Genomic DNA, 25657 nt, shown 5'->3' on the forward strand with positions numbered 1-25657 from the left:
CATGTGGTATTTGCTCTTTCTTTGTACTTTCTATTAATGATTTTTCTCTAACTACATGCAACTTATCATTTTAAGTAACAACATGTAAATGTTCTAACAAAATTTCATAACTAAAAAATATTAAGTAAAAAATGAAACATTTTCTCTATTGTATTATAGCACTATTCAAAATAATTATTATAGAATTGTTATGTATGCATTATTATGTATACATATATACAAAATTATATATAATTGTATAACTATTGAGCTTGTATCCCCTATCTTCTCCTGGTAAGCCCTTCATGTAAATTATCCTCAGGATACTTTATGAAGTCAAAAGAAAATATAATTACTCCTACTTCATAGATCAGCAAACTGAGGCTTTGATCAGTTAAGTTTTTTGCCCCCAGTGATGCAGCTACTGAGTAACAGAGCCCACCATTGAACCAAAATCTGAGGCCTAAGGCCATGTTCTTAAGCACTGCGCTTTCAGTGTTTCACTTTTTTTGGTGGTTATATATTAGCAGTGCTTTTGCCTTTATTGTTCTGTGACTGGTCTTCCATTTCTCATTGTGGAAGAAGATACAAACTTCATTTGAGAGAAAATTTTAAGGGTTATCACAGTTGAATTGGGTGGTTCACCCCTATGTTATATTCCCAAATATCCATTGACTAATTATTAGATTGTATCTTGCACATTTTATGGTAAAACGCAAAATACACGTTTCTATTTAGGAAGGAAAAACTGTATATGGGTTTTATCAGTGATTGTGATTTTGAAATCTACACTAACGGATTTGCTTCATTTTGGGGTGTGTGTGTGTGTGTTAAGTTTGGAGTAAGCACAGTGAGCCACCTAGAGCAAACCATTCATGCTTCGAGGTCTTGCTGTGACCCTCTGAGGCTGGGCAACTGATGTTACCAGAGGGCAGATGGAAGGAAGGCCAGTACTAATGCAGAATTTCGTATGTTTAGGAACCCAGGAGCGGATGTACGTAAGAACACTATTTCCAGGACCAGCCAAGGCACCCTTCAGCCCTCATGTCACATTTGAGCCTCAGTGAACTTTTATGGACACCCTTTGAAGAGTGCCGTTCTTTCCCACTCTCTAAGATTTCCGAAAGCGCATCTCAGTAATTAATCCACAGGAAATGGGCTCTTGTTTGGCATTGTCTTCTTCCCGCTTTTCTGAAATCAAGCCAACTAACTTCAATCAAGTCATAATAAAAGTTGTGCTAAGAGAATGAAATTATACTCAACATACCCAGTCAGAGAGCTTTTTAGGCTGTTAAGCATTTAGTTGATACATATTTGCATATCCGAGTATAATGTTGCAGATTTTTAAACCATTGAATGAATGAATATTTAAGAAAAAGAACTCATGATTGTTTTAGTTCATGCGCATAGTTTCCAGCACATTTATACTCGCCCATCCTGTGTGGAGGCGAGGCGGAAAGCCTCATCACTACTATATGAAGCTAACAGTGGTTCTTATTTTTATGTTTTACACACCACACACAATATGCACACAGAGTATTGTTTTGTGAGATGAGTTATGTGTAGGAGTCTGAGAGATCTATTTGTATCCTGGCTCTGTCCTAATTGTGTATCCTTAGGCATATCCGTGAACTCTTCTGTACATCTCATTGGCTCTAAAAATGGAGATGCTGTTCATAGCCTAGTTTATTAAACAAATGCTTTTTTATTAAATATAGATGATATATGTCAGGTTATGCAGATATGAGGCATCATTACTTCTCTTTTTTCACTTGCTCCCATGAGCACTATTTGAGTCTTTGGAAAGATTTTTTTTTTTTTTCTTTTTCATTGGTGACTCCAAGTTTAATGGTTTGTCTCTGGTCTACTCCTATTTTTTCCGCTAGATTTTCTCAGCTCTCCCTTTTATACTTTTTAAGAAATATTTTTAAAAAAATTAACAGAAGACTCTTCATTTTGCATCGAAGGCAATAAAATAAATATATGTTTGGAAGACCTAAGTTTTTTTTTTAAATTGAAGCTATGTACACAGTACATGCAGACTATAAGTATGTATTTCCCTGAGTTTTGAAAAATGAATATATCACATATTGAGCACCCATGTTGAGATAAAGAATATTCCCATCACTGTGGGAAGTTTGGCAAAAGCTTTTCTCTGTTAAGGTCTGGTTCCTTTCTCCAGATTCTTTCTTGATTTTCTTGCTTTGGGGCAGGTACTATCACCTCCTTATGTTGTCTTGGCCTCTCCCATAGCCTATGAACAGACTTCCTAAATTACTCCTTTTGCTGATGACACACTTTTTGAATGAGACACAGTTTACTTTTTCTGTATGAATGCTCCTGGTTTTTCCTCGCCTGATGTCTCTCTTGCCATTACTAAATTCTGCCGGCAATATATTTTATGCTTTAACACCACTAGGATTCAGCCTCCAAAGGGGTCACGTAAGTGCTAAGAAGTGTTCCATGTCCAGCGTTTTCGGTATTGTCTCTGACACTATCTGACCCCTGCCATTACTCAGAATTTACATAGTTCTTGTGTACATAAGTCTTTCTGCCCCTCAACAGTTAGTAAAATGTACTAAAAATCTGGGTGATGGTCAATTGTAGGAAGTTCAGCTCGGCGGCAGACCAGTTATTCCTGTGCACTGGAAATATTTTGCTTATTTGCCTCATTTTTTTGTCCTCCTGCAAAAACATGTTTCTTAATTAGTACAGAACTCTCCATGTTGTGTTTTAAGTCCTTTATCTGTGAGTTTTTTAAAAACCTTCCTTGAATATAAAGGATAGCCATAAGTAAAGTTTTTAAAAGTATTATTTAAAAGTTGCCAACCATAATTATGTTATTATTTTTTGAATCAGTGACTAAACTAAGACTTTTGGAATAATATGGCAAATGAGCATTGCTTATTGGAACTATTCTAAAAAGATCTAAAGCATGTTTGTTCCACCTTCTCTGTGTATTTACACCTCTTCGATTTTGCTTTATGAGTAGCAAAAGCAAACTGTCACTATTTGCTGTAAATTGAAGCTTTTAATAACTATGTCTGTTCTACAACATTTGTCAGCTTTGAATATTCTGTCAGTAGAAAATAAAAATAGCAGGGAAACTCAGCAGCCGTGACATGGAGAATTTATCTGCTTATGCTAAAGGAAGGTAAAAAAATACATATAATCTTGAAGGGTGAGCATTTGGCATTTTTCCTTTAAATGATGTAAATTTGAACTGGCTCTTCCTCGAATAAATTTTAGATGAAAAGTTGGCAAAATAAATGAATAAGTTTCATCACTAAACACAGAGCACCTTCTTAACCTAGAAACAATAGAGCACCTTTTTAATCCAGAAAAAAAGAGAATAAAGAGGTTATTTCAGATCAATGATTCAATCATATATGCCTTTTTTGACATAAGCTTGAAAAATAAATTTTGTAAGTACATCAAAAGAAACATGATAGCGCAGTAGTAAAAACTTTGACGCATATAGCATTTAAATTTTTAAACTATTTCATAGTAAAAATTCATGTGCAGAGGACCATCTTGGATATGTGACAATAAAAAATTAATTTTTCTAATAAAGATGATTCAAGTAAATCAAATCTAAATAAATTCCATAGTTCACATTTTTGTTCGTAAATCATGTGTGTCACTTATAAATATTAAAAACATGAGTGAACTATATATTATGAAAAATTCACTGCTTTCTCTTTTTTGGATAAAAACAAGGTCTTTCAGGACTTCTTATTTCTGATTGTCAGTTTGGTCATTTAGATTCAGTTCTTGCCTTTGGGCCTCTTTTTTTTTCTGTACTTGTCTGTAAGCCTTCTCAAAAGATACCTTGATCATTATTGTTATCAGTAGCAGTGGACATTCACGAAGCACCTACTGTGTGCCATGTTTGATAAACATTGACAGTAGGTCAGTATTTTGAGAAGGAAGAAAAATATTGCTAAAATCATGTTTAGCTATGCTACTATACAGTATTTAAACCTCTGTTGTGACAGAAAGGTGATTAATGAGACACCATGAGCCTGCTTATTATCCTGTCAACCTTGTGATGTGCCTGCAAATACAAAGGATCTTTAAAATAACCATACTGAGCAAAGGAGATGGTCTCTGCTTTTACAGAGTGGACATGCCTGCATGTTTTAATTTATTTTGGTATTAGTGTTATTCCATTATTACAGACTGCGCCTGAGGGAAAAAGCAAGTTAATTATTGTCACGTGTAATGAGATAATTGCATACGTGTAACTTGACAAAGCACCCTACAGGTGTGTTACTCTGTGATGAGAAATGCCTACTCCTAAGTCATCCTGTGTAGGGAGTGGAGTTGGAAAAGAGTTTTAGATAGCAGAATGTGTTTTGAAAAAAAAAAAAAAAAGAATGTGTTTTGTTTTTTTTAAACAGAAGTCCTAAAGTAGTGGTAAATACTGTAAGAGTTTCTGATGGTGTCACGTTGGGAATTTATCACTGTGTGTGAATGGCTTTATTTGTTTTTTCCAATAAATGCCCTTATGTCTTACAAAATTTCATCTCAACCAAGATGAAGGAGTGATTGCCAGTAAAATTTGAGCTGTTAGTCAAACATTAATGATCTGTGGAGAGAGTTGTGCTTCCTCCTGAGAAGGATTTTCATACTGAATTCAGTGGAGAATTCAGGTGTGGTCTGTCCAGCCCCCTACAAAAGTCACCTGCTTCTGAAGAACTTGGTAGGAAGGAGAGGCTAGTTCTACTCTCATTGACATTTTCTGTGTCCTGATTTGGGAGATAGTGGTAAAAAGCCTTTTGAATTAGTTTTCTTTCTTTTTGTGCCTCTCTCCCATATAGCAAAGTTAAAATTTTTGTTTTTGTCTTCTTTTATTAGCTCTGATTTTAAGTACCTCTTAGGATTTACAAAGCTCTGTCTTGGGTTCTTTCAGGTACCGTACTTCTTTTTAAATACTGATAAGATTCTTCCCTTTGAATTTGCTTTTTCTTTTTAATTTGGTTAATTGATTTGGATAAATAAGTTATCCCAGTTGTTTGGATACTGAAGGAATAAGATGCATATCTCTGAGAGGGAGGGTGATTTAATTCCCAGTGTTCACACATGCTGAATATTGTGCCTTCATGATTCACAAGGACCCCTTCTAATCTCTGTTCTGTTAGGGTGTTTGTCTTGCTTATGAATAAATTTGAGTGAAAAAGCTTTTTAAGTTAAAGCTGCATTGATGGTTCAAAAAATAAATTAAAAATAAAAATGAGATTAAGTCTTTGATTTAGGAGGTTCATAAAGTTCTTGTGGTATTTTTTTAAAGAAATATTTAAATGGATTTCCCTTAACTATTTAAAAGTCTGAAGACAGAGTCTCCTTTTATAGGACACCTAGTGGAAAGAGGAAGAGGAGCTCACTACCTCCTTGTAAATATATGGAGTCTAAAAGCCCTCTGCCATAATTGATGCTTTTATACTTTGTGACTTGGACAGAGTCAACACTTTTTACTCCACTGTTTCCTGTTTTTAATAGGTTAAGTAAAACTAGTAACTAGAAAACAATATCTTGCTTTTCAACAGTAATTTTGGAAACTCTTGTTATACATCTTCTGTATTGAATAACATACATTTAATTCTCTGTAAGCCACTGCTTTTAAGCATAAGAGTGAATCGTTGAATTTCCTGTTCAATCTCAGAAAAGAAAATGAATGTTTGTTGTTTATTTTGGCCATCTGCATACTTGCCTCCCTCACTGTTGTCTCCTTGCTTCCTCAAGTTTTAAACTTGACTAATTGGAGATTGCAGCTTCTACTCCAAGTAGCTCCAGTCAGAGGCTCGTAACAAGCTTTGACATCTCCTCACAGGCAGTATGAAGGAGAAAAGCAATAAGCAGTATATCCGGAGAGTGAGCAAATTGGTTGAGCATCTGAGAAATCAGATTAGCTGACCCTGAGAGTTCTAACTGTCGTTAACCTGTCTTGGTTTCCCCCAAAATGATCAGCCTTTGAGAGACTGAAGAAAAGAGCAATCCAGAGAAGACCTCAGTCAGAAGCAAGTACTTAGTTTGGTGGCCATTCCAGTTCTTGGTTTCGTGCCAGGCAAGGACTAGTCAGTCAGATGCCAAGGAGCTTCCTTCCTGGCTTTGTTGAGAGAGAATTCACAAATCGTACAACTCACCCATTCAAAGTGTACAAGTCAGTGACTTTTAGTATATTCATCCAGTTTGCATCCAGACTGTTCTCCAAGGGTGTGCACCATTTTACATTCCCACCAGCACTGTGGGAGAGCTCTAGTGTCTCCACGTCCTGGCTGTCATATGTTGTTATGTGTCCTTTTGATTACAGCCACCCCAGTGGATGGGAAATGGTACTATAGTTTTAGTTGGATTTCAGTAATGGCCATGATGTCGAGCATGTTTTCATGTGCTTATTTACAGGTTTTCATGTTGTGAGTTACATTATCTCACAAACTGTTACCCATCACCGTAGTACCTGATGAAACTACTCCTCAGAAGTACCTACTAACGTGTGCCGTGTCTGTACTAACCCCCAAAGCTGAGCAGAGTTTTGGGCTCTGCCACAGTGGCATGCCAGGGTAGAAGGAAGGACAAACTTGTTAACAAATATATGAAATAAAGTCTTTGGGGAGCTATGATGGAAGGGAAGTGTGGGCAGAGAAGTGGGAACATGACGGTGAAAGAGTTTACTTCTGCTAGGGAGAAGGAGTTTGATCAAGAGGGAAAAACATGGCAGAGGCGGTATTGGTTATGCTGTGAACAGTTCAGTCTCAGGCATTGGACCGAGAAGGGGGCTCTAAGCATGAAAAGACACAGCTCCTGACTATATTAAGAGCAATCAGCGGACATTGTGGATCTTGATTCTTGACTGTCAAAATGCTGTGGGCCACATTTTCATATAGCACTGCTGAGCTGGTGTCTTTCTCCCTTACTATAAGTGCTTCCTCATATCAGTTATGACGGGGCAAGGTATCACTAAGCAGCTGAAAAAGAGCTGTGTCCATTTGGTCCAAAAGCAGCTTTTTTTAGTACTATTGTTTCTTAACGCACGTGAGAATCCCTTTTCGGCCCCGATTGATAGCTGGAAAAACAAATTCATTTTAGAAAAATATGTGATTTGTAATCTTAAATTTAGGAAATATAAGTGACCTCACTAGCTAGGTCTTTTGCATGTGTAAGACAATGTGTTTTTGTAAAGTGTATTACTATTTGCCCTAGTTTATTTTCAGGATTTGTTTTGTTTTCTTGTTCTCTTTTTTGAAAGCATTTATAATGGTTTTGGAGAAAAAGATCAGCTTCTGTACTAAATCTCACCTAGAACACTTCTGCCTCTTAAAGATACTTCAAGATTGTCTTCGAAAGATGTACGGGAGAAGTGACACTCAGCATCCCTGACGAGCTCAAGTCCTCATTTATGTTTACTAAATTTGCAACTCTGACATGATATTTTAGAAAGCCATATAACATGTTTTTGCCAATTGGTTCTGATGTTTGATGGCTTAAGGAGAAATAGATTTGTGTCTTGAACTTCTGGAACCTTTCCAACATTGCTTTTTTTCCCCCTGAAAGCTAGTGCTAAGAAATCAGTACTACTAAATATTGAAACACAATTTCCTTGGTTTTATTTTCCTGTAGATAAAATGAGATTAGGAACAGGGAATTTTCTGGAATGCTTTCATGGAAAAATAGGCTCTTGCAAAAATGCCATGAAATAATTGAAGCTCAATTATTTGTAGTAATTTTTTTAAGTATTTATTTATTTATTTATTCATGAGAGACACACAGAGGCAGAGACATAGAGGGAGAAGCAGGCTCCTTGCAGGGAGCCCAATGTGGGACCCAATCCCAGACCCTGGGATCACACCTGAGCCGAAGGCAGATGCTCAACTGCTGAGCCACCAAGGCGTCCCTGTACTAATATTTTCTTAAATATAATTATATATCATATTACATATTTTTGCTTAAAATCACTATTAATAGCAATGAGAAAACTTTTATTCCTGGTGCCTTCTGTTGTGGAGAAGAACTACAGTTCACCATAAATATTCCTTTTCCTCTTTTGGCAGACCCATTTAGCATGTACAAATTGGAACTCTGCACTCCATATAGCAGTTAGTTCAAGGCCTTGGGGATCCACAGAGTCTGGTTCAGACCTAGTATCACTGCTTGAGCAAGTTCTTTCACTTCTCCTCCATCCCTATGCCTTCTTTTATAACATGTAAAACCAGAATAGTATCTATATCCTAGGACTGCCCTGAGGAGTGGATAAGATCACACATGGCAAGCCTGGGGCAGAGCAGCTGGCACTGGGACCCCCCCCCCCCATTGTATAACCTACAATTGCTTATCACTAGTGAAAATCTCCTTAGCGGAGAAAGGTCAGTGTTAACATTCATATCCATTAGGCTGTCCAGAAACATTTTGGTTGTGGTAATAACTTGGAAAACATGAACTTCCTGGGACACCTGGGTGGCTTAGTGGTTGAGCATCTGCCTTCAGCTCAAGGCATGATCCTGGAGTGCTAGGATCGAGTCCCATATCAGGCTCACCATAGTGAGCCTGCTTCTCCCTCTGCCTATATCTTTGCCTCTCTCTGTCTCTCTTGAATAAATAAATATTAAAAAAAAAAAAGAGAGAGAGAGAGAGAGAGAACATGAATTTCCTGTATAATTTGTAAGTCATCTTTACCCAGGTGTGTAGCAGGCATGTGGTTGATAAATGCCACAGCTTATATTTATTGAGGAGAGGGCTGTGCGAGGCCCAGTTCCAGACAAGAGGTGAGAAGTGATGGGGGCACCTGGGTGGCTCAGTGGTTGAGCATCTATCTTTGGCTCAGGGCATGATCCCGAAGTCCTGGGATCGAGTCCCATATCGGGCTCCTTGCATGGAGCCTGCTTCTCTCTCTGCCTGTGTCTCTGCCTCTCTCTCTGTCTCTCATTGATAAATAAATAAAATCTTAAAAAAAAAAAAAAAAGAGGTGGGAAGTGATAGGCTACACTTGTGTTTTCTAATTCAGCTAAATAGCCCTGTCACGGTTACCTCCATTGTGTAGATTTAGAAATTGAGGCACAGAGACGGTAGGGGACTTTCCCAAGATTACATGGTTAACATAGGTGGCACCAGGATCAGTAGTGAAAAAGGTAATTTTGTGTATTTATCACTTCTGTAGAAGTGAATGATGATGCAGAAGTTGTCTAATTCTTGGAAGGTGGTGGAGTAAGGTAACAGGAATTTACCATTTTTTGCATAATGAAAGTAATTTCTGCATCTTCAAGTGTCCACACGAAAGCCACTCTGAAGTAAAGGGTGGCCATCATTTTTAAGGCAGTCATGCTAGTTCTCTTCTCAGTAACAGATTACATCTGTTACCTTTTTCCACAAATCATCGTTATGTGTTTCATGTTGTCCAGACAAATCTATATGATTCACATGGCAGGATGTTACTGGACTTGCTTCTTAAACCGTATTCTGATTCTTAAATAAAGCAGTTTGGTACAGATCCTTAACTGTCCTTCATGGTACTATATCTGAATAGCCATTCTGTTTTTATAATTCCTTTCAGGCTTTTTTTTTTTTTCTCCTGAGTAAATTAAACAATAAACACATGCGTTGACTAAAATGAACCTATTACCTTTTTACCTTTTAGAACATTGATGAATTTTTGTTTGGGCTTGTTATTTAAAGAATAAGCATGAGATTTTTCTGTGCATTTATTATGTCCCAGAAACTAGACTTTTACAAAGTAAAGGATAAATATTTAAAATCTTGAGGCTAAAAAAAAATAAAATAAAATAAAATTAAAATAAAATAAAATCTTGAGGCTAACAAGGAATCCTATGTAAATTCAAAATGGAGAATTCACAAGGATTTTGTTCTGTGTGGTGGTTAGTCTTTTGGAAAGAGGTTTAAGGTTAGTGCTTTTACATAACCAATTGTTATTTCAGGGTCCTTGAAGAAGTTATCTGTATGATTAGAAAAGAATGTTACAGAATGGGTTTAAAGAATAATCTAATTTTATATAACACTGACATCCCTCCAAAGCCAAGCCTGATGTTTCTTTGTTTACTTCCTATATGAAAGCATGCCATCCTGTTTATAATCAGTGGCCAGAAAATTTAAGACGAAAGTAGCTCTTCCTCAGCATATAGCAGACAGTCTGTGAAAAATCACTGATGAGAAAAATTAGAGACCCAGATGGTACGGCTAGTCTTGGATTTCTGTTGTCAACCAGAGTTCATAGTCAGAGGCTGGTTGGTATTGATGCTGTTTCCACCTTTTCTACCAGTTTCTCACCAGATCTTTGGATCTCCGCAGAGCAGCAGCTGATTGTTCTGCAACTCTTCTGTATTATTCAGTAGTTTGCCAAGCCACCTATTACTGTGTCCTTTGCTTCTTTCCTTCCTCCCCTACCTGCCTGCCTTTGTACACTTCTCTGCTTTTTTTGTTAACTTTATGAAAGAGTGAATGTCAGCGTACTTCTGTCACTAGGTAATCTGTGAAATGATCGAGAAAGGAAAAGTTAGACCAAAATCACACTAATATCCATGAGCAACTCCATACAGATCCAAGTCCTTGCTCTTTGATTGTATTAATAAAGATGTGTTCACAGCAACCCATAGCATATATAGGAGTGTGTGTAAGTAGCCTTGTTTAATTCATCCCTACACTTTGAGGGAAAAAATACTTAATAACATAAACAATTTGCTGGTGGCAGGTCTCTTGTCAGGTGATTGGCTCTGTGGCTCTACAGAGCCCTGATTTTAATGGTGGGAAGGGTAGTAGAAGTCTTCTTGCTTGTTATTAATGCGGTGAGGAGACCCATCGTTCAGCTCCCTTGCTTCGGTGGCATTGATTGAGCACCTGTTCTACATTCAGACAGGCCCTCTGCTGAGGGACTCATGTGTGAAGATAGATATTGTCCCCTGACCATATGAACTGTACAGTGCAATAGGGGAGTCACTCCCTAATCTAAACAGTCTCATAACTAGATATGTATTATAAAATGTAGTTAAGTATGGAAAAGGAAAAGCACAGTATTGTGTTCTAAGAGCTTGTACCTGGGAACCTGATAGCCCAACAAAACTGAAAAGTGGCAGGAGCTAACAAGTGAAGGAATGAGAAGGATAAGAGGAGTCCAGCAGCAAGCAGAAGGGCACCCCTGGCAGTGAAAGTTGCACATGCAAAGGCCCTGTGGCAGAAGAAGGCAAGGCTCTTTTGAGGAATTGACTATGCTCGTAGCACAGAGAGTGGTCCCAGGTGAAGTCAGTGCTGGGCAGGAACTACCCCATGCTAGTTGGTAGCTCACTTGGAGGATTTTTATCCCAGAGTGAAGGGAAATGGCAAGTGTGAACAGGTGGGAATTTGATCCCATTTGCTTTGGAAAGGTCACTTTATACTATAAGTGAAGGGGCCAGCGGAAGTAGACAGCTTGCTGGGCCATCTCTGGTGCCTAGGTATGAGACATGGATGGTAGAGCTTGGACCAGGGGCTGAAGGAGAGGTTGAGAAAGTTATTTAGGGGAAGAATTTGGGAACATGCGTGTGATGATTGGATAAGAGGAAGGGTGAAGTGTCCAGGGCTGTTTTGAGGGGTTGTGTTCTCACTTCAGGCAAAATAAATTCAGGATCTAAAATTAAAAGTGGAGTTCAAAATAACCAGAATCCAACAAGCAGCGTGTTGTGTTCTTCCTCCAACCTCCCCTTCCTCTCCCCCCCCCCCTTTGCTTCCTCCCCCTACCTCCCTCTTTCCTAATTTGTACCTTTCTGATGTACTCAGGCAAAAAGATGGGCTGCTAGGAAAGCAACTTTGGTTTCTAACTTTGCAGATCCCCAACGCCAGATCTGTTCCTATTAATACGAAATGGGGGTTTGATATGAATTTTTCCTTAAAATATATTGTCTTATTTATGTTAAAAACATACAGCTTCAGAGCACTTACTTTAAACTCTCTGACTATAAAACGTGAGCTGGCTAGGTTGTTTCTAGGTGCTAAAACCAAACGTCTGCATGAATTGCAGTGTTGCTGTAAATATTTCCAGGCACAGACAGGTAGATGCAATAGGAAAAACCTGAGCAAATTCTGAGGATGCCAATATTGTCACAAAGTCTCCATGCAGAATGAAGTTGTTTGACAAAGTGTTTCCCCGGTGATTTGGCTGCAGATGAAAATGTCTTCAGCAATAAAATTCCGTGCTTGAGCCTCAGCTCTGTGCACCCATCAGTCAGCAAATGACATATCAAGGATCTTTTTTGCTGTATTAGTTAATATGTTGGCAGAAATATGTGAAACATTGTTATTCTCCTCAATTTCTGTGCCTGGATGGTTTTTTCCCTACCTTTAAACACACATTAATTTTACCAAAATATTTTCCAGCCATAAATCTGTGGACTAATCAATAGGATTGCATTAGAACAGAGCTAAAAAGTTGTTTTATTACAAGGGTTTTCTTAGTTACCAATACCAGAAGACATATACTAGCAAGAGCTGCTGTTTTGCCATCCTTCTCGAATCGTTCTGGGGAAATTTAAGGGTTCGTAAGGCAATTAGTGATGAAGCATATTTTAATTATAGGATCTGGATAAGCTGCGTACAGCTTTATGAATTAATACATTATTGTTTAATAGGTCACAGTCACGTGTGACTTTAATCACACTTCTTGTAGCCCCAGTTTTATTAGCCAGGCGTGTTTTATAACTTAATAATTTATACATAATGAGTTAAGAAGTTCCATTTGTGTGATATCAGAGAAATAATTTACCCCATCCGTTAGCACTCATAAACAGCAGCAGAGTCCTGCAGGATCGCAACCGAATAACTGTCCAAGATCATTTTACATTAAAGGGTACTTTTAATAATGAGACCATTTTGTACGGCATTATGTTATTTCTGTGGAAGCCAAGTCTGGCTTTCATGAAGTGATTTAAGAAGCAGGAGAGAAGATGAATCACAATCATTTCACCCATATTTAATAAGCATGATTATCCTGTGAGGTCTGCATCCGTTCTTGCAGTTGGGAAAACCGTAAGGGATTGGATTCATGCATGTTGCAGAATTTCCTTGTCCAACCCTGCCCCTCCACGCCAGTTCCTCCCGGCTTCAGTACGTGTCAGAAGCTGTTAAATGAACTGCATTGAGCTGCGTGTATCTTAATGGCATGTGTGTCATACTTGAGCTTTGGCTTTGCAAAGCTGCCCTGCATCCTCGCCTCGGGGTTCCCATTGTCATCTCAGGGAAGGTACAGTCTTCTCGCCTCCAGAGCTACCTCTCCAAGAGCCCCTGTGGGAATACCTGCGGACCCTGTCCTTGCACAGAAGCCAGGAAACTCACACTCATTGATTGACTACTTTACAGCAGGCACGGGGCTAGTTTATGCTTGTCATTTTCATCAAGATTTTATTTTAAATCACAGACCCACTGGGGGCCTCACTTGTGGAGAATCTTTTGAGGTCACAAAGTGATATTGGAGAATCTTCAGGCTGGGGTGATCTGTGTATGCTGCAAGGATATTAATAGGCCCACAAAAGGGTGTTATGTTCAAATAAGCTTAGAAAACTTTGGGGAAAAACCCTTTGAGAATAGCAAGTGTTCACCTTTGATGTCCAGAGAGAGCATAGATGGTATAGCATTTCCCAAACTGTATTGACCATAGAAAAAAATTTTTGGAAGTGTTTGACTCTCAGTTTCTTTCTCTATGAAGTAATAAATAAACGTGTATAAAACATATAAGAAGTATATAAAGTTAAAATTCAAGCAAATAAATTTGAAAATCTAATTGGTTTTATTGAACCATTCATCAATCAGGCAGGGTTCCATCTATCAAGTGGAAGGGAGAAAGGAGCCCTGAGAGCTTTAAAAAAAAAAATTTAAAAATTAAAAAAAATTAAAAAAACTTTTAAAGGCACAGAGAGGGAATTAAAAAAAAAAGGGAATTTATTAGCAAGGAATGCATTGTTGAGGCAAAGTTACCCTCCTCAGGACAGCAGAAGGGGTCTCTCAGTAAATTTTCTAGTATTCGCCAGGAAATTCCATATTGATTCCTTAACGGTTCCATACCTAGAAGGTTGAAACTGCAGTTAGGTTAGGTGTTAGGTATTGATTTGCTGACTTGAGGGCTTAACCTAAGTGGTGCCATTTTAGGCCTGTTTTTGTTTTTGTTTTCGTTTTAGCATTAGTTACACTGTTGTGTCCACAACCTAAGTTTTGTCAGGGTGGAAGGAATAATGTATGATCATGTGATTTTCAAGCTGTGAAGTGCCATGAAAATATAACCGATTATGATTGTTTTTTCCTTTCATCTTTTTTGGAAATAGAGTGTCAGAGACGAAATGTGCCAAATTCTTTAATTGTTCAGATTCTTGTGATCTGGATACTGTTCTTTGTGTCTTTTATTCTTCCTGCCCAACTCTTTTCTGTGCTGGGGAAATCTATCCTCTGTTTGAGGGTCCACATCACTTACCGCAAAAAATGATCTTTAGCAAGTGGTTGATCTGAGTGTGAATTTTAAGTGATGTTTCTAGTTGTGTTTAGAGTATCTTTTGACCGTTCACTGTCAGTTATTAATAATGCCTAATACGACTTTTCTTTATAGTAATGCAACCCTAGAATTATATTCCCCCACTCAGCTTTTCCAGATTGATCTAAACTTCAAATAAAGGGAGGTGGGGAAGAAAGGGAGTAAAAGTCAGCAAATCCCTTGCTGCGCAGATAGGTAGACAGCCTGCACTACGGGAAACCTGCTTGTGGCTCCAGCTGCCTGATTTTTTTCTCTTTAACAAGTTTATGCTCACAGTTGCATGTTTGTAAATGTTTATTGAATTAATAAGTAACTTTGCGTACCATAAATGCTATTTTGATTTCATGTGGAGGCAAGATTGAATTTCTTCATGGTTTGATCCAGTGCTATTGATTCTCTTATGGCGATTTGGAGAACAGAGCTCTGATGGTCTCAGCGAGCTAATTTGTTGATAATGTAATTTATTGATAATGCTTTAGTTGCAGGAAGTAGAAGGAACGTGTTCCACTCAATACAAAGCATGGTATTCTTTTGTTATTCATTTATTCACTCAACCAAGATTTATAGTGCCTATTACTGGCGCTGGGTCCAATGGGGAATAAAATACAATACCTGTCCTGGTGAAGTTTGCATTCTAGTGGGGAGAGAGAGTAAGTGAACGAATGTTAGATGGTGACAAGAGGCAGAGGGTGGGAAGTGTCACAGAAGGCCTCAGAGACCTGATGTATGTGCAGAAATTGAAAAGAGCAGTGGTCCAGGCGGGGGCAGGGGGGCACAGGTGCACCCACCCAGGAAAACATAGCAAGGCCACTGTGAGGTTCAAGAGATGACAATGACAAGAGTTTGGGTTTTGTTCTCAATGAGACAGGAGGCCATGGGTATGTTTTGAGCAGAAGAGTGACAAGATCTGGTTAATCTTTTAGAAGGAGCACTGGTCCCAGGGAATGAAAAGGGAGGCAGAAAAAAAACAGTTTGGAGGCAATTTGCAGGAACCTGAGCAGGAGGTGGTGGTGGGTTGGCTGAGATGGGACATTAGATGTGTATTTGAAAGAGAGAGGCTGATAGAATTTGCTGGTGAGTTGGAGGTGGGATGGGAAGAATGAAGTTGGTGTTGTCCAAATGGAATTCTCGGAGAGGAGTGGATTTGAGAGGGGCAATTTGGGAGGTGTTAAGGGGGTGGTTGGCAGGTGGGTTGTCATCATCCGGAGACAGGACTGTGATCTGGCTGGAGATACAAGCCTGAGAGTCCGGAGTGTTGGGAGTCTAGAGGAGATCATCTAGGGAGTACGAAAAGAAAAAATCCAGAGACTAAGCCCCAGGACCCCTGGCGTTTAAGAGGCAGTAGAAAGGCTATCAAAGCTAGTACAGGAAACAGAGAGGGAGCCCTCAGTCAAAAAGCGAGGCAAGAGAGCATAGTGTCCCAAAAACCACACGAATTAATGGCCTCCGGAAGGTGAAATTGATCAGTTTTGCCCATTGCCATATATAATCGAATAAGGTTGAGGTTGCCCTTTGGAGTTAACAATGCAGAGGTCTTATCAAAGCTCGGAGCTTGTTTTGGTACCAAAGGGGTTGGAGTAGGAAGCTTAGCTTGGAATGGGTTAAACACAGATAAATCTTTGGAGAGTTCACTCCGAGTGAAGGCAGGGATGGGCAGTCACTAGAGGAGGATGTTGAGTCAAGACAGGCAGGAATAAAGTGTGTGTGGTATTAATGTGAATGGTTAGCAGAGCGAAGTAAATCGATGATGTAGGAGAGAGGACAGTTGCTAGAGCAGTGTCATTGTGTGGGCAGAAGGGGTGGGGATCTGGGATGCAAGTGGAGGGGTTGGCCTTGGCTGGGGGTCCAGGCAGTTCACGCAGAGTAATCACAGGAGGCACGATGTGCCCATGCCAGTGCCAGTAGGTTGGCGGACCAATGCTGGGACTGGGTGGCATTTCTCTTTGCAACGTTTCAATACTCTCAGTGAACTAGGGAGCAAGGTTCTCAGCTGAGAGGGAGGATGGGTGAGGAAGTATTGTCATATTTGAGGTTTGGAAGAAGAGGATATAAAATTGGCTAGCAGAGGGAGAAAGAATATATTGAAAAAATGAGCTAAGAGGGCCAGGAGTACAAAGGACCTGGTGATAATCCAAGAAAACTGAACTTTCCTCTTTCTGCTTGCTGCATTGGGACAACTTGCCCAGAATATCTGCAGATGCAACCAATATTCCACTGTATAAATACACCTCAATTTGTTTATCCATTGACCTCTTATTGCACATTAATATTGTTTCCAGTTTGAGGTTATATGGATACAGCTGCTCTGAACATTTTTGTACAAGTCTTTATACGGACATATGTTTTCATTTCCCCTGGGTAGGTTCCTAGAAGCAGAATCACTGGGTCGTAGAATAGACATATATTTAACTTGGTAAGAAACTGCCAGTTTTCTGAAGTGGCTGTTCTGCAAAAGTAAGCAGGCAAATGCTTCACCCTGTTGGGTAGAAAATAAGTTTATAGTAAATGGAAAGTGCAACGTAGTAGAAATTCATTGTCTTGGCTTAGTCATTAGTGAATCTTAGCAAAGTCCCTGAACTATTAGACTCAATTCCCCCCAAAAGCTTTGTGGAGGATACAAAGTAGGTCATCTATAAGGTCCCTTTCAGATCCCACATTCTGTGAATTTTGCTGAAATGCAACCACATAGTTGTAAACAGCCACATATCTGCGTATTTTTATTCTGTGGGAGTTGAGCCGCATTTAAAGTGCTGGACACAGGAAGAAAATCTCGAACATAAGATGCAGGAGGCAAAAGGACTAGGCTCATATGAAGCACACAGTTGCATGTGAAAATGACATATTCTTTAAAAGAAAACATTGTGTGGCGATAGAGAATTCAACTCAGAGTTTTATATTAAAAAGTTGTGTACCTATGGATAGCTCCCATTTTGTCTTTTTTTTTTTTTAAGATTTTATTTATTTATTTGAGAGATTGAGAGCAGGAGCTAGGGAGAGGGAGGAGCAGGTTCCCTGCTGAGCAAGGAACCCAATGCAGAGGCTCAATCCCAGGACCCCGAGATCATGATCTGTGTCAAAGGCAGATGCTTAACCGACTGAGCCATCCAGGTGCACATCCCAAGTTGTGTTTTCATTAGGACGTATATATTGGGAGGTACAGTTGGGTGGTTGAAGAACAAACTGCTCGCACGTGCACTGTTTGGATTGGCGTGGCTTGCTTTGAAATGGGAGCAATGCAACATCGGCCCCTGTTACTACTGCAGGACCACTGGACAGGTGTTCTGTTCACCTGGGTGTTTTCCAGCCAAGAGCAGAGAATGTTTGTTTCTGTTTCTTGCCAGCAACAGAAGACCCCATCGCCATCTTGCTCTATGTCTTGTCTGTAAATGGATCTGCATGTACATGGCTGCACATCTCTGAGCCATCTTGGCATTCCGTCCCCATACTTCAGCTCTGCACAGTGAAGAGAATGCTTTGGCAAAGACTGAGGAGTCATGGTTCACATGGTTGAAACTGTCTGATAAATAGAGGATGCTAGAAAAGACAGATTGGACATCAGTGTGAGATCCCATACGTCTGCAATCTGTCTTTCAGGTTAATGAGAATTAGTGGTGGGGAGGGAAAAACCAGTTGGAGAGAGCTCCAAGCCAGTGGGGAATCTTGACTAAGCTGTGATTGGTTGTAGAGGCAAATGTCCGGTTGGTGCCCCTCACCCAGGAGGGTCCTGGAGTTGAGATCGTCATCCACTCAGGGCAGGATTTTGCCCTCTCCTTGTCACAGCTTTCTGAGAAGGGATTCTGAAGGGTCTGAGTTCTGAAACGTATTCAGAGGGGATCTTGGATTGGCACGTTCGAGGTCAGGCCAAACTACTATTTTGTGCAGAGTCCCTTCCACAACATCCTTGGCCTGACTGGTATTCTCGCCTCTCCTTGAATACCTAGAGTGACCTGGAACTCAACTAACTTAGCACAGTTACTATAGAACATGTGCTTTTCAGGACATTTCTGAGCCATGGGACCTTTCTTCCATGACGTGAGGAAAGAATCTAAAAACAAAAGCAAATGCACAGCTACCATGGGGAGGCAGCTCCGGCTGGTTGTGTTTCTCTCCCTAGGCGGGAATGGATTGTGGACACAATACGCATTTTACATCTGTTCTTTCTTGGTGGCCTCAAATAAGCTCAAGTAAGCATTCTTTTCCCAAGTTGGGGATCATCATATCTTAAGTGGCCCTGATTTTTCTTTACATTGATGTATAAAGGTGACTCCTGGGGCACCTGGGTGGCTCAGTGGTTGAGCATCTCCCTTTGGCTCAGGTTGTGATCCCAGGATCCTGGGATCGAGTCCCATATTGGGCTCCCCGCAGGGTGTCTGCTTCTCCTTCTGTCTGTGTCTCTGCCTCTCTCTTTCTCTGTCTCTCATGAATAAGTAAGTGAAATCGAAAGAAAGAAAGAAAGAAAGAAAGAAAGAAAGAAAGAAAGAAAGAAAGAAAGAAAGAAAGAAAGAGAAAGAAAGAAGAAAAGAAAGAGAAAGAAAGAAGGAAAGAAGGAAAGAAAGAAAGAAAGAAAAGAAAGAAAGAAAGAAAGAAGAAAGAAAGAAAGAAAGAAAGAAAGAAAGAAAGAAAGAAAGAAAGAAAGAAAGAAAGAAAGAAAGAAAGAAAGAAAGAAAGAAAGAAAACTCCTTTTTCACATTGGGCTTACGTTCTTCATAGCCATTCAAAAGTCCGTGTATTTGTAATGCTAACACAGTGATTTTCAACCAGGACTGTTTTGTTCCCCAAGGGACATTTGACAATGACTAGAGCCATCACTAATGTCCACACATCTGATATGGGGGATGCTACTGGTATCTACTTAGTAGAGAGAGGCCAGGGATGCTACCAAACATCCTACAATGCACTGGACAGTCATGCCTAACAAAGAATTATCTGGTCCAAAGTGTCTTTGTAGGGGGATTGAGAAACTCTGGTCTAGAGGAGCCAGTGTTTCCAGCCAACCAGTAGTACCTCCCCATCGTAGCCAGCCCAGTTAAGAGTTTTGGGCTGTGGCACACAGCATTGTTAGTATCTAGGGAGACTGAAGGGTTTTAATTTCATGAGCAAAAGAGCTTCTTCATTTATTTATATCCTTTATGGTTCTTACAGAAGAGTTATAGTAGGACCAAGCAGTTGGCCATAGGAAGAGTTCATGGAGAATCAGTCATTGGTGGTTTGGTTATAATATGATGCTTGGCAGCACGGTTGTTCTCTTGCTTTTATCGGCAACCTAACTCGGAGTGGAAGATACCTTTGAATCCTAAACAAGGACTTACTTTAAAAAGCCTCTTGGGTTTTTTTGTTTTGTTTTGTGTTTTTAGATACATCCAACTTATCACTAATAAACCAAGGAGGTGTATGGTTACCTCCAATTAAAAGAAGAGTGAGCAGTCAGGATCAAAGAGATTTAAAAGGCTTTGTGTTTTCAGGAGTTTATTCATACGTTTCAGAAAGCAATTTGCCATAGTTTACCTAGTTTTCTAAATCTGGTTTATTGTTTATTATTCAGTGGGGGATTTTTTGTTGTTGTTGTTGTTGGTTTTGTTTATGTGGTAGGGGACACAAAGGGAAAAGTGTTTTGAGAGGAAATCATGTGCATGTGTTTTTCATGTCATGAGAAGGCAAAGTCAATGTCAGGGCAGGTTTTGATATGTAATAGTAGTAGAACAGACATAAGCATTGAATAACTTCCCATCCACCCTTTTTGGGGTAGAACCCATGCTGAGAGAGGACGCAGAAGAGCTTGTCAGTCAAGGCAGCAGCTAATTAGATTAGCTCCAGTGCCTCTCTGGACCACTTCCAGAAGCACACACCCTGTCACACTTGCCATAAGTGTCAGTTCAGGCTCCCTCTTCCCAGTTCCTTTGACTCAGTCCAAACCACACTTGAAATTGGATGGGATAAACATTTCTGGGGTGTCCTCTGTGTGCTGGATTCCCTGTGCTAGGGATGAGGTACTGGAATGGGAACAGGAAGCATACATTGTTTAGGAGCATAAAAGTAGGGTCAAGGAAAGGTTCCCTGGGCCCACAATGACTATAACTCAGGGAAATAATAGAATAGTAGAATACCGGTGGTGTAAGCAGAGGACGATGGGATTCTGAATTATGCCACCGGGTAAAGCACAGTCTTTGACCATTTTCACTTTTAAAGGAAAATTAAAATTAATGAGCTGTCATTGAAGGAGTGGTGTACCATTTGGAATTTGGAGGTGTTCTGGAAATCCTCCTTTGGTAGTGATTTATTTATGGTTAAAAAAAAATCACCCTCCTATGTTTCCTTTTATTGTGAGGCTCATGGAAGCACAGGGCCAGCCAAGGTCCAAGTGGTGCCCACCACTGGGCAAGTGCACTCTCCGAAGAGTGACTGCTCCCCGCCGTGCAGGCAGGACCCAGCACCAATGTGCCCTGGGCTTGTTTGAGGCTTAAATCATCTCAGTGCTCTGACTTCTCTCTGGAGACACGGTCTAAACTGTCCCCCGCCAATCATGGCATTGCAGCTTTCATGCAGAAGCTTGTCTTCTGATCCTCTCCCATGGAACATGACAGTTTTCTGTGTGATGGCCGAATTAATTATCAGAAATGGTTTGTTGGCAGACAGTTGGATGCTAATTATGATTGGAACCTCTGGGCCCTTACACCCAAATCTGCTGATGTTTGGTGGTGGTGGTAAAAATGAAAAACAGTAAAATATGAAAGGATTTCTTTTTGGGGGGAGGTGAGAGGAACAACTCAAAGCAAGGCAAATCAGGCCAGGCAGCTTTGATTGAGTTAACTGGGCTCTGAGCTACAGCGACTCACCCTGTGGTTGTAAGGAAAGGATTGAAGAAGTGATTAATTAATTGTTACTTTCTCGTAAAGGAGGATTTGAGATCGGATATTTCAATGCAAAGTCAAAAACTGGCATTGATTAAATTTGAGGTGACATTTGGGGAGGTGTTCTCAGAATGTCTAAATTTGATTATCCAATTTGACTTCACACTGTTTCCCAGGTTTGTGAAATCTTTCTAGCAGGTTCCACCTGGGAAGTATTATTTTCAATTAAATGGATCATGACCACTGGAGAAAGAATCATGAAATGCACCTGTGGCGTGGGGTCATGTTGTGAACAAAGCTGCCCAGCTCACAAAGGGATGTTTTGGGAGTCCGTCTGTGCCAAGAAGGGCTTTGGGTATCATTTCATTCTTTCTCATCATCAGTTACGTTAATGAGGTGTAGAGATGAAGGCAGGTGCGTACTTCATGGAGCTGTGTGACGCATGGTGGATGCTGTCACTGGCTCTCACTGGGCACAAGCGAGGAGGAGGCCATCGGACCCTTGATCACGGGAAGGGAATGATAACCTATTGGGAGAACGTAAAAAGGCAATCAGGTGTTAGTGAGAAAAGTGGAGAAAACAAGAACAGGAAACTTGTTAATCATTTCATATAGGGATGGGAATGGGCTGGCTTTCTTTAGCAAGGCTGATGATATAGTACAAGCAGTATTCTGGCATAAATTCTCAAATAATCCTTATTGAATAAGTAAACAAAGGACACCCTTAAATACTTCTGGGGGGAGTTCCCTGGATTTTTTTTTAAAGAAGGTCTTTTCCTCAAGGAAAGTTGTGACTCCTGATTTCTTGCTAAATTAGGTGGCTGACCTATAATGACAACCTAAAAACTAAGTTTTGTCTAATTCATGTTGCATCTCAGCAATCATCAGATAAGGCTGTCTGGCAGTAGCATAAACTTGCCTTTAGGTTTTACTCGGGGAAGCAGCAGTACAGTGCATCCCCACTCATGAACCACTCTTAGCCCAGAAAATGCACAGGGGGCAAAGGCAGGTGCCTAAAAATAAACTGCTTTGTTCCGTGGCAGAACAGGGTGTGGTTGAGGACGTGATTGTGTCAGAAGGGGCTATTTTAAAGTCCCTGAAATCTTTCTCCACTTCCACTTTCAGTTGAATTTCCTGAAACTTTTTCTTCCAAGGTATAAAGGCAAGGTAAGATGAACAGGAAGTTTAAGGGAATTATACTCATTACATCTCATTTCTCTCTGCCTTTTCCAGCTTTTTCTTGATGATTTTAATTCTTAACCATGCAGCAATTCAGTGACCTCAATTCTCCCTCTCATGAGCCAGAGAGGAGAGTCCTGTGTGTCTCAAGAGACTCAGAGCCTCCTATCTTTCCCAGTTACACTCATGGGGAGCTGCACTCTAGCAGGGCTCTACCTGGCTCAGGTAAAGATTGGCACTTGGGCTCTGTGGGAAGGGGGAAGAGGGTCGGGGCCAAGCCAACAGCATGAACACCTGGATTTGTTCATGAGTTTCTTCATTTATTCACATGCTTTCATTCACTCACTGGTTCATGGAAACTTGGGGAGCGTTATAGAAAGCTGGGAACCATGCCCATCATTGTGAGGAAAGCATGGGCCCCACTCTCAGGTTCAGTTCCCAAATGCACATTCTAACAATGATGTGTCATTACCAAGGCATGCAGAAGCCAAGTTAATACAGCCCAAGAGCTGGATTTCCAACTAGGGGTGTTCCTTTTATAAATGGACACAAGAATTATTATTTTGCACACCCTGGCTTTTGAATATTAGGAAGTTACTAACATCAACAGTTTAATCTGTTAAACTGTTTAAACTCTTAAACTGTTAATCGGGTATCTCTGGCTTCTGTCAACTTGAGACCTTATGGGTGACTTTGGATAGGGTGATGCTGCCTGGTACCCGGGCTTCAAGGAGGCTCTGAGCGCATTTCTGCCACCAACCACCTGTCATCTTGGTCAAGTCATTTGCCCCAGCCACATCCCAGTTTCTCATCTGTGAAACAACTTGCTTAACCAAAGTGAATTTAGGTCATACTCATTTTTTATCTATATATATTTTTTATTTTAATGAGTAAAAGAGTGATCCTAAAGTTTAATTAGTCTAATTGTGCTACTAAAATGGAAAAGAAAACCAAACAGAATTATTTTTTTTCCATTTGGGACAAGTCAGATTTCAAAGATACCATCATTTCTGCTACCTGAGGTTAGAGGCAGTATTTCTAAGTAATTTCTTTTTTTTTTTTAATTTTTATTTATTTATGACAGTCACACACAGAGAGAGAGAGAGAGAGAGAGAGGCAGAGAGAGAGAGAGAGGCAGAGACATAGGCAGAGGGAGAACTAGGCTCCATGCACCGGGAGCCCGACATGGGATTCGATCCCGGGTCTCCAGGATCGCGCCCTGGACCGAAGGCAGGCGCTGAACTGCTGCGCCACCCAGGGATCCCCTCTAAGTAATTTCTAATTACCTAGTAAGTAATTAGATGTGTCCAGCCTAACAGACGTGATCTTATTCATTCTTCACAGCCTTAAGAGGGAGGTTCTGTTAGTTTTCTTCCACACTTATGATGTATACACTGTCCCTGTTTGCAGATATGGAGTTAGAAACCCAGCAAGACCGGGTAACTTGTCTGGGGTACACATCAGTGAATGTTCAGATGGGGTTTGAATACAGAGCTTCTATATGACTCACATAATGTTCTGATCAGCTTCCTAGCCACTCCATGTATCACAGAGGAGGGGTCCAGTAATCAGTAGGTACAAGATGGGTAGAACAAGATGGAACCTTTTAATGTGATCACTTTGAAGACTTGTACTCAGCTCTTTCTTTTTTCCTCATTAGTGTACTTTGTTTCACTATGCACAGAGGCTGTGGTGTTCTAGATCAGTGTTGCCAATGGGTCTCGTTTTGAACCCTTGCTAATTAAAATAATGACCTGATGACTGGCCCCTTCATACTCAAGAGTGGTCTACTGAGCAGTGATCATCTGGTAATTGGTCAGAAATGCAGGATTTTGGGCCCCACCTCAGACCCTCTGAATCAGAATCTATGCCAGCCCTGGTTCCCTAGGTGATTGCTGTGCACAGTGAAGTTTGGGAGCTTTGCTTGTCTGGCAGGACCCCTAGTGAACCCTATGCTACTTGGCAGAGGAACACAGTTGAGTATCACATCACGGTAACCACGCTAATAGTATTGTGGCCAAGAGTGAAGCATTTGAGGAATATGTATAAAGTAACTGAAGAATGTGACAGCCAGGAGGAAGGAACATGACCTGAATGCAAGAGAAGCTATAAAAAGAAAAAATTTTTTTTTCCAATGGACCTTGCTTCTTATGTGGTTGAGGAAGAAAGGGTTGTTGGTTTTTTTTTCCCCCTTTTTGTTTTTACTTTGGAAAAACAAAACATGTCAGGATGCCTGGAAGTTCAAACGGTAAAGTCCAGCTAGTAAAAAGTGAAATTAATGAAACGAGAGAAGGCTAAAACTTAGTCACAAACCAGACTTCTCAAGGCTACTATGTGGAGCTAATTGCAGGACTCCCTGTCCCTTTGTTTTGCCCCTAAACATTCGTATTTCTTATAAAACATCTCCATAGTGAAAAATCATATGTGTCGTATAAAATAATTACTTATATCTATCATTAAGAATAAACACACAGCAGGCAGCAGTGAATGCCTTTCCTACCTGTCTCATTGTGGCTGTTTTGTAAATGCACAAAATGTTATAGAACATGCAAGAGAAATGTAAAATTTCTTGCAATCAGTGGATTCTACCTAACAAGTGAAAATTGAAGCTTAGCTCATTTGGAGGCAGTTATATCATGTGTGCAGTGAGGTTTTTAAGATTTGTATTGAACAAATTAAGTATTATGTACAAAACAAACGGATTATACTATAAATCGAATCTACTGTGAAATGTGAGCATGTAAATGTGCTAATACGTGTGTGTACATAATGTGTTCCGATAGGGAGGAAGATTATTACTAACTCCTTGTTTTGATAGTGTGTTGATATTTTACAGAAGGTTAAAGCAAATGAAGTGTTGCAAGGATTTCCAAAACTATCCATCGTAACTTCTAGGATCATGTTCTCCAAATTGCTAATTAATGTAAAGACAGCTTCATATATTGAGATGTTTAATCAATTGGCAGATTGCTGTCAATAAATATGTGTCTTAAGTGGTTTGTAATAGACAGGCTAATGAAGTACCCTCTGTGAGTGTCAGAGCTATTGGGAAAAGTCTCTCTCCCTCCTGGGCGCCTTGCCATATGTTATTAGTTTCCCTGTGAGCCAGGAAGAATGCCCTTCACCATTGCCAATCTCACCTCTGGATCGAGTAG

The 25657-nt window shown here is 40.1% G+C and overlaps 1 protein-coding gene across 6 annotated transcripts in view; it reads left to right on the plus strand.

Annotated features, from left to right (window-relative positions):
* RSU1 (Ras suppressor protein 1) overlaps positions 1-25657 on the plus strand; it is a 249288-nt gene that overhangs the window by 144287 nt on the left and 79344 nt on the right. Inside the window, exon 9 of one of the 6 annotated variants that reach the window (XM_072825683.1) lies at positions 958-3270. The exons of the other annotated variants lie outside the window; for them this stretch is intronic. Coding sequence (XP_072681784.1) covers position 958 — 1 coding nt within the window. The 3' untranslated portion in view covers positions 959-3270. Of the gene's footprint in view, positions 1-957; positions 3271-25657 lie in introns of those variants that run through there. 6 annotated transcript variants of the gene reach the window in all.

This window comes from Canis lupus, chromosome 5, assembly GCF_048164855.1.
Source record: "Canis lupus baileyi chromosome 5, mCanLup2.hap1, whole genome shotgun sequence".
NCBI lineage: Eukaryota > Metazoa > Chordata > Mammalia > Carnivora > Canidae > Canis > Canis lupus.